We start from the raw sequence: 8,997 nt of genomic DNA, 5'->3' as shown, positions 1-8,997 counted from the left end.
ACCTGCTGATGTGCGGCAAGATGGTGTTGGCCAGGTTGTGCCCTCCTGGCACCTGTACCCCTGCAAGGTCAGGTCTGAGGCCGCCAGGAACTCCAGGAGGTACCTGAACCCGTCCCTGTGGCGCATGGCAAGGAGAGGAACCTCAACCTGCGCTCCTTCTTGTCCTCCCTGCATCAGGGAGTCCCACAGCGACATCCCGAAGGACGCCATGTGGGCCATTGGGAGAGATGGCCGCTTCAGGACCGCCCGGCCTGTCTCCAGCTCTCCCTGTCGACCAGCTCGACCAGGGCGTCGAACATCACAGAGGGCGGTCGCCCTCTCGAGCTCCACGGTAATCTTCATCTCCTCCTGCTGGGCAAGCTCCTGCTTGCAGCACTCAACCACAGAGGAGTTGGCCTGGACCTTCCTGGCCAGGTAGCCGGCGTAGTTGCCGACCGCGGCGAGGAGCAACTCGTCCGTCGGCGGGTCCGGCTGGTCGTCGGCCAGCTCCCTGGCAAGCTGGGCCAAGATCACCTCGTCGTCCTCCTTCTCCTCTGCCTTGGCCCGGTCCAGGTCGGCCTGCACGTCCCCGGGGAAGAACCCGACGAGCTTCAGCAAATGCAGGCGCTGGGCCAACCTGTTGCTCACCATGAAGTTCTGCACGCTCGTCCAGTTGTGGGGAAGGGTACAGAGACGATGAATAACTGTAGGTCCTTTACTTGGAGAGTAAACAGAGGCAGGACAGCGATAATCCTTTACAGAGGGGAAGTGCCCAGCTGACTGCGTGCCTAAGGCGAGTTAGGCGACGCGGGAACTGAGCTGAGTTGCCATGTAGGCACTAACTAAACGTACATTTCTTGTTTCCTAATACGTAAAACTGTGGACTTCACTATCCTACAGTTATCATTCATTTTACGTAAAGATTTCAACCTAAAGTTACGCAAATTTGCCATTTTTTACACAACGTTTTCAAAGTGCACGCATGGTGCTATTTTATATAAGTTACCTTGAATCCTCGACCAAATCACTCTAGAGACACTCCTGCCTGCTTGTATGCACTAAAACTTGAAGATTTCGTTGTTTCCACTTAAATTCGGAGTAAGAACGCAGAGTGTGTTTGAGTTGTCGCAGTGAAAGTCACCATAACAATCGGCCCCTTACGCGAAGCCAGCGCGCCAAGACTGAAGAGATTTCCCGTCAACTAGTTGTGAAGTCTATGAATAAACATACGAAAACAGGAACAAGTAGCCTGAAAATAAACGAAAAAAAACAACATTGCAAGAATAAAATTAAGGGAAAAGTAAAATAATGGATGGAAATGAGAAAAAAATACTGGAAATAGACAAAAATTATAGAAAAATATCCTGAAAAAAGATGAATAAGCCTCAAAAATTATTGAAAAAGAATTGATATGAAATTAACTAGACATAAAAGAAAGAAAAACACAGTAATCAAATAAAAAAAAACAAGAAAACAAACAAAACAAACGGGGGGGGAGAACCTTACCTGCTAGAAAACACACACAAAGAAACACACATACACCTAAACACTCACACACACACACACACACACACACACACACACACACACACACACACACACACACACACACACACACACACACACACACACACACCCTCGCTTTCATTTCCCCTCAGTCTCTCATCCCCACCCACACGCTCTCTCTCTTCCCCTCACAAACAAACATCCAAATAGATCACTAGAGTTTAATAATCGATGCAGTCAGGTGTGTGGGAGTCAGCGCCGCTCTCGACAGTAGGAGGAGCAGGAGCAGAGCGGGGAGCAGGTGAGTGAGGGCGCCAGGTGTGAGGGTTGCAGCCCCCCCATCCACCTGGTTTCTGCCGTGTTGCATTGCCGCCGGCGTCTTACCTGCAGGCACCGAGAATGCTTGATTAGAAAAGGTGGACAGGTGAGGTAAACAAGGTCAGGTGTGCAGAGAAGGTGAGTGAGTGAAAGTTAGACAGGTAAATTGGACAGGTGAGGTAAATGAGGACAGGTGTGCAGAGAAGGTGAGTGAGTGATAGTTAGGCAGGTAAATTGGACAGGTGTGCAGAGAAGGTGAATGAGTGAAAGTTAGACAGGTAAATTTGACAGGTGAGGTAAATAAGGACAGGTGTGCAGAGGTGAATGATAGTTAGACAAGGCTATAATTGAAGGTAAATTGGACAGGTGAGATAGATAATGACAGGTGTGCCGTGAAGGTGAGTGAGTGGTAGTTAGACAAGGCTATAAAAATGAAGGTAAATTGGATAGGTGTATAAATAAGTGACAATGAGGTAATTAAATGAGCATTATAAAGGTAATAGAAAGTAAGGTAATAAATGAAAGTGAATTAGTAATGCCTGTGGTCATAGCCAAATGAAGGTAAGTATAGCAAAGGTGTATTGGTAAAGGTAAGTGATTGATTGGTAAATTGATTGGACAGGTGATGAAATGATGAAAGAAACTAAAAATAGCAGGTGTAGTAGATGAAGATTGATTACAAATGAGTGGTTCAATACGACAGGTGGGCAAATGAAGGTGAATAGAGTAAAAGGAGTGTTTGTGAAGGTAAATGAATAATAGGTAAGATACAGCTGAGAGGTGAGATGATTAGATGAAAAATGAAAGTAATGGAGGTAAGAGAACGAAAGAGTATAGATAAAGTAAAGTATTAATAGACGAAGTAATTAGACAGGTAAGTAGATGAAGGTAAATGAATAATAGGTAAGATAATGAGACAGGTGAGAGGTGAGATAATTAGATGAAAAATGAAAGTAATAGAGGTAATACAAAGATAGAGTATAGATAAAGTAAAGTATTAATAAACGAAGTAATTAGACAGGTAAGTGGATGAAGGTAAGTGAATCATAGGTAAGAAATAATTAAACAGCTGAGAGGTGAGATAATTAGATGAAAAATGAAAGTAAGACAATATATATATGTGAGTAAATTATTAATAAACGAAGTAATTAAACAGGCAGGTAGATGAAGGTAATGATTGACAGGTTACATAATGAGGCAGGTTTATAAAGGTAATTAAGAAAGATGAAGGTAGAAAAATGACAGGTAACTTGATGAGACAGGTATATCAAAGTTAATGGGTGACAGGTGCTTAATTAACAGGTGTGTCTAGATTAAGGTAGATGAGCAATTAGTGAGTTAATGAGGTTGATTAATGAAGAAAGGTGAGCTATATTGGACAGGTAAGGAAAATAACAGTAAATTAGACAAGTGAATAAATGAAGTTAGGTGAGTAATAAGTCAGATAATTAGGAAGATAAATTAAGAAAGATGAAAAATAAAGGAAACAAAAGATAGAGGTGAAGAAAATTAAGATAAGTGAAATAATTAAGAAAAGGTGAGATAGATAGAAAGATAGATAGATACATACACACATAAATAGATAGACAGATAAATAGATAGATAGATAAACATGGAACGGAAAAACAATGAAAAAAAAAGAAAATTATAAAAAATAACGAAGAAAAAAACAAATATAAGAAAAGGAAAAACAAGCAAATAAACAAACAAACAAATAGAATAGGGAAAACAAACCCTGAAAAAGAGAGAGAGAGAGAGAGAGAGAGAGAGAGAGAGCAAAACAAGACAGAGAGATAGGTAGATAAACACACACACACACACACACACACACACACACACACACGAGGTACAATATATATATGAGAAAGATTTACTCATCTCAATCTTTTAATCCTTTCTCCATTTAATTACTTTCAAATCCTTTCCCTTTCCTTTTTTTTTTCTCCTATTTTTTTTCTCTTCCTTTCTCTCTCTTCCAATCACTCGCTATCTTTGAGCCTTCGTTAGCTTTATCTTTAGTCTTATTTTATTAATAATTTTATTTGATTTCTATTTTTTTTATTTTAATGTTTTTTTCGTCAATTGTTTTCTATTGTTTTATTTTCTTGCTTTCTTGTTTTGTTTGTTTTTTATTTATGTATTTTTATTTAACTTCTGTTCTTATTTTTATTGTATTTTTTATTTTTTTTATTTTTTTTCGATTATTTTATTTCGTTTTTTTTATTTGCTTCTGCTGTTTAATTTCTCTGTTTGTCTTTCTCTCTCTCTCTCTCTCTCTCTCTCTCTCTCTCTCTCTCTCTCTCTTTTCCTCCCTTCTCTCTCTCTTTGCTTTTTTCCTTTTCTCTCTCTCTCTCTCTCTCTCTCTCTCTCTCTCTCTCTCTCTCTCTCTCTCTCTCTCTCCTTCCCCTCTCCCACTTTAATTATTTTTTTCCTCCGCATTTCCCTTTGTATCTTTTTGTGACCTCTCTCTCTCTCTCTCTGTATCTATCTATCTATCTCAAGGTCAATCAATACCCAATCTAGACCTGTATGCAAAAGGTCATTTTACGGTTACCTGACCTGACCTGACCTATGACTAGCGTGACCTTTGACCTTTCATTAACCCCTGGAACGGAAGTCGCAGTTTGACCTAAATTCTATCTTAATGAGAGAGGCCTTCTCTCTCTCTCTCTCTCTCTCTCTCTCTCTCTCTCTCTCTCTCTCTCTGCCGCAAAGATCCAATTACTTGCGAATGAATGGAACACGCCTGCAGAAGAGAGAGAGAGAGAGAGAGAGAGAGAGAGAGAGAGAATTAGATAGACAGACAGACCGGAAGAGCGATTATGTATGTGGAACTAAAGAAGAAAATGGAAGAAAAAACAAAGAAAATCAAGAAAGGAAAAAAAACAAGATTGACAAACACGAAATCTGATCTTGAAGGAAAGGCGATAAAAAGGGAGGAGGAGGAGGAGGAAGAAGAAGAAGAACTAGAAGAAGAAGAAGAACAATAACAACAACAACTACAACAACAACAACAACAACAACAAGAAAAAGAAGAAAAGAAAAATAAGAATAAGAAGAATAAGAACAAGAACAAGAACAAAATTAAAAACAGAAAAAAGGAAATATTAGTGAAAGAAGAGACGAGAGAGAGGGAAGAGGAGGAGGAGGAAGAAGAGGAAGAGGAGGAGGAAGAAGAGGTGGAAAAAAATGAATATGAGGAGAATGAAGAAGAGGAAAAAGAAGAAGGACAGGATGAGAAAGAAGAGGAGGAGAAGGAAGAGGAAGAACAAGGAAGAGGAAGAGGAATAAGAGGAGGAGGAGGAGGAGGAGGCACATGTCACAACCACCAACCCAAACCACCACCACAAAAAAATTCCAAAAAAAAAATTAAATAAATAAATATAAATAAAAAAAATATATATCACGTTTGACACAGACTGAAATTTCCTTTGAGGGTTCGACTTATTGGTTTCCGCTGCGCTGCGCTTTTTAAATGAGAGAGAGAGAGAGAGAGAGAGAGAGTCATCCATGCAGTAACTCTCCCTTTCGTAATTGTTATTGAACTGTTTTGAGGTTCGCGGACCGAGGTGTTATTATGTATGGTTCTTTCTTTCTCTCTCTCTCTCTCTCTCTCTCTCTCTCTCTCTTTTGAATTTCAAACGAGAGAGAGAGAGAGAGAGAGAGAGAGAGAGAGAGAGAGAGAGAGTATTAAAAAAGGTAGGAATATCAAAATCTCAAACAGTATATTCAATTAAAACCATTACTTTCATTTTTTTTTTTTTACATTTTCACTAACAAAACGAATTAAGAAAGAAAGAATGAGAGAATGAGAGAAAGAAGGAAAGAGATAGATAGAGAATGAAATAAGAAAGAAAGAAAGAAAGAAAGAAAATACAGAAAAAGAAAGAAAGAAAAAGAATAGAGGGAAAAAACAAGGAAATAATAAACAGGATAATGAAAAACGAAAGAAAGAAAAAGAAAGAAATACAGAAAAGAAAGAAAGAAAGACGAAGCGAAGAATGGACACACAAAGAAAAAGATAGAGAAAAGATGAAGAAAGAAGAAAAAAGAAGAAAGAACGAGAGAGGAAAGGAACGAAAAAAATAAAAATAAAAATAAAGAAATCAAGAAAACAAAAACAAATCAAGCCAACAAAGAAAACCAAACACCAAAACAAAAGACAACAGAGAAAAGATAAAGAAAGAAGAAAAGAAGAAAGAACGAGAGAAAAAGTAAAAAAAAAGAAATCAAGAAAACAAAAACAAATCAAGCCAGCAAAGAAAACCAAACACCAAAACAAAACAAAACAACAAAAAAACAAGAACAAGAATTGAGTCCAGTCCACATTTGCACCACCCAATCCATAACACACGTACGTTCTTTTAACCCATTCATTATTTTTTTTTCACTCAACATTTTCTTTCATTCTCGTTCTATCTCTCTCTCTTTTTAAGCAGCGAACAAAAGGAGGAAGGAGGGACTTAGAACTTTTCAGAGTCCGCTCCCAAACAAAGGAAACAATAGCAACGAGTCTTTCCACACACAATTTCTGAGTAATATCTAAAAGACTAAGCTGGCTACTACTTGCTTCGAGGTATTTTACAGGTGCGAAGTCAAGCTGAGTGGAAGAAGGAGAGGGAGGAAGAGAGGGAGAGCGAGTGTGTGTGTGTGTGAATGTGAGAGGAGAGAGAGAGAGAGAGAGAGAGAGAGAGAGAGAGAGGGGGGGAGAGTGAGAGAGAGTGTGTTGGAGTATATTTGTGTCGAAATAGACAGACAGACAGATAGACAGATAGACAGACAGACAGATAGACAGATAGACAGACAGACAGAGATAGAAAAAAGGAAAGAAACTGAAGGGAAAACACAAACAGCAAGAGAGGAGGAGCAGGAAAAAAATTAAATAAACAAAAAAGAAAGAAGGAAACAGAGAGACAGACAAGGAAAAAAATCTAAGCAAAAGAGAATGAAGATTTAATTAAGAGAAGGAAAAATAGGAAAATAATAGGAAAACGGAAAATGGACGAGCGAAACTAAAACAAAGACACAAACAGACACAGAAAAAAAAACAGAGGAAGTCAAGCGAAATACAAATGTCTTGCACAGGTGGGGAGAGAGAGAGAGAGAGAGAGAGAGAGGATAGGAGAAAAAGAAAGAGAGAATGAGAGAAGAGAGACATAAAGAGAGAAAGCAATTGTGAAAAAGAGAAAATGAGAGCGAAAGAGAGAAAGATAAGCGAGGAGAGCGAGAAAGCAATCGATAGAAAGAGAGAAAGAGAGAAAACAGCAAGAGAGAAAGAGGTTGAGAACGCAGAGAGAGAGAGAGAGAGAGAGAGAAAGAACAGAAACAAAGACAGACAAGAAAAAAACGAAGACAGAGAAAGAGACAGACACGCAGGTAGAAAGGTAGAGAGAGAGAGAGAGAGGAAGGGCAGGAAGGTGAGTGCAGACCGTCCCATTCACATGCCTTGACTTACAGGTGAAGGAGGATTAGAGATGAGACCCAATTGGAGGGGAGAGAGATAAGGAGATAGGGAGAGGGAGGGAAAGGAGGAGGGAGGAAGAATGCAAGTGTAAGAGGTAGGGAGGAAGGAGAGGAGGAGGAGGAAGGAAGGAAGAATGCAAGAGTAAGAGGAAGAGAGAGAGAGAGAGGAGTGAGGGAGGGAGGAGGGAAGAAGGAAGTTGAATTGAGAAAGAATGAAATGAAGGAGAGAGAGAAGACAAATGGAGGGGAATGGAGGGAAGAACGTGAGGGAATGAGAGAGATTTAGAGAAAGAGAGAGAGAAGAGAGAAAGAGAGAAAAGAGAAGGGATGCATGTTGATTGAAAGGAGAGGGACAGTGAAGGAGAGGAGGAGGAGGAGGAGGAGGAGGAGGAGATAAATTGAAGTGGAAAAATAGAAGGAGAGAGAGAGAGAGAGAGAGAGAGAGAGAGAGAGAGCATCATCATTCTCTCCTTCTCTCTCTTTGTTCGAGAGAGGAACAAGAAGAAGAGGAGTCTTATTGTGGCGAATACAATGGCCGAATGCAAGTTAGTGTGTGTGTGTGTGTGTGTGTGTGTGTGTGTGTGTGTGTGTGTGTGTGTGTGTGTGTGTGTGTGTGTGTGTGTTTTCCGTTAAACGCTTTTTGTATGATAGGCTTTGTTTTACTTTACTCTCTCTCTCTCTCTCTCTCTCTCTCTCTCTCTCTCTCTCTCTCTCTCTCTCTCGCTCTCTCTCTCTCTCTCTTCCTTCCTTCTACCTCTCTTTCCTTCCTTTTCCTTTCCTTTCCTTTCCATCCTTTCCTTTCCTTTCCTTTCCTTAACTTTCCTTTCCCTTATCTTTCCCTTCCTTCCTACACCTTCCCTTCCCTAATCTTTCCATTCCTTCCTATACCTTCCCTTACCTTCCCTTACCTTCCTCTCCCTTCCTTATTCCAAACCATCCCTTTCCTTAACACTCCTAACCTTCTTTTTTTACCCAAGCAGCATCTATAGTCCCTTCCTTTCCCTTCCTTTATCATCCCTTCCCTTACCCACCTTCCCCTCCCCTACACAACTCACCTACCCTTTCACCCTTTAATTAACCTACCTGTGAACACGTGCACTGTCACATTGGCGGGGGTGGCCAGGTGGGGCTCGCACGTGTAAGTCCCGGCGTCTGTGGGCCTCACGCGGGACACTACAAGGTTGCTCGTATAGTTGTGATGCTGGACCTGGGAGGGGGAGGCGAGAGAGGCAAGTGAGAGGATGGGAGGGAAAATAACTTAAAAATCACACGTTAAACTATAAGAATACACATGAAAACACAGCCTCTCCTTTCCCTTCCTTTCCCTTTCTCTCCTTTCCATTCCTTTCCCTTTCTATACCTTTCTCTCCTTTCCCTTTCTATACCTTTCTCTCCTTTCCCTTTCTATACCGTTCTCTCCTTTCCATTCCTTTCCTTTCTATACCTTTCTCTCCTTTCCCTTCCTTTCCCTTTCTCTCCTTTCCATTCCTTTCCTTTCTATACCTTTCTCTCCTTTCCCTTCCTTTCCCTTTCTATACCTTTCTCTCCTTTCCCTTTCTATACCTTTCTCTCCTTTCCCTTCCTTTCCCTTTCTATACCTTTCTCTCCTTTCCCTTTCTATACCTTTCTCTCCTTTCCCTTCCTTTCCCTTTCTATACCTTTCTCTCCTTTCCCTTCCTTTCCCTTTCTATACCTTTCTCTCCTTTCCCTTCCTTTCCCTTTCTATACATT

General features: G+C 40.5%; 1 protein-coding gene across 3 annotated transcripts in view; it reads right to left on the bottom strand.

Moving 5' to 3' along the window:
* Nucleotides 1-1,204: 1,204 nt before the first annotated feature.
* The window catches only part of LOC126985677 (hemicentin-2-like), a 143,917-nt gene continuing 136,124 nt past the window's right edge, over nt 1,205-8,997 (bottom strand). For all 3 annotated transcript variants that reach the window (XM_050840827.1, XM_050840825.1, XM_050840826.1), the window contains exons 7-8: nt 8,350-8,473; nt 1,205-1,869 (exon numbers count right to left, since the gene is read on the bottom strand). In XM_050840827.1, the coding sequence (XP_050696784.1) occupies nt 1,700-1,869; nt 8,350-8,473 (294 nt within the window). In that variant the 3' untranslated portion in view covers nt 1,205-1,699. The remainder of the gene's footprint in view (nt 1,870-8,349; nt 8,474-8,997) is intronic.

Source organism: Eriocheir sinensis, chromosome 60, assembly GCF_024679095.1.
Source record: "Eriocheir sinensis breed Jianghai 21 chromosome 60, ASM2467909v1, whole genome shotgun sequence".
In the NCBI taxonomy this organism is placed as follows: domain Eukaryota; kingdom Metazoa; phylum Arthropoda; class Malacostraca; order Decapoda; family Varunidae; genus Eriocheir; species Eriocheir sinensis.
This window is presented reverse-complemented; position numbering and strand designations above follow the sequence as displayed.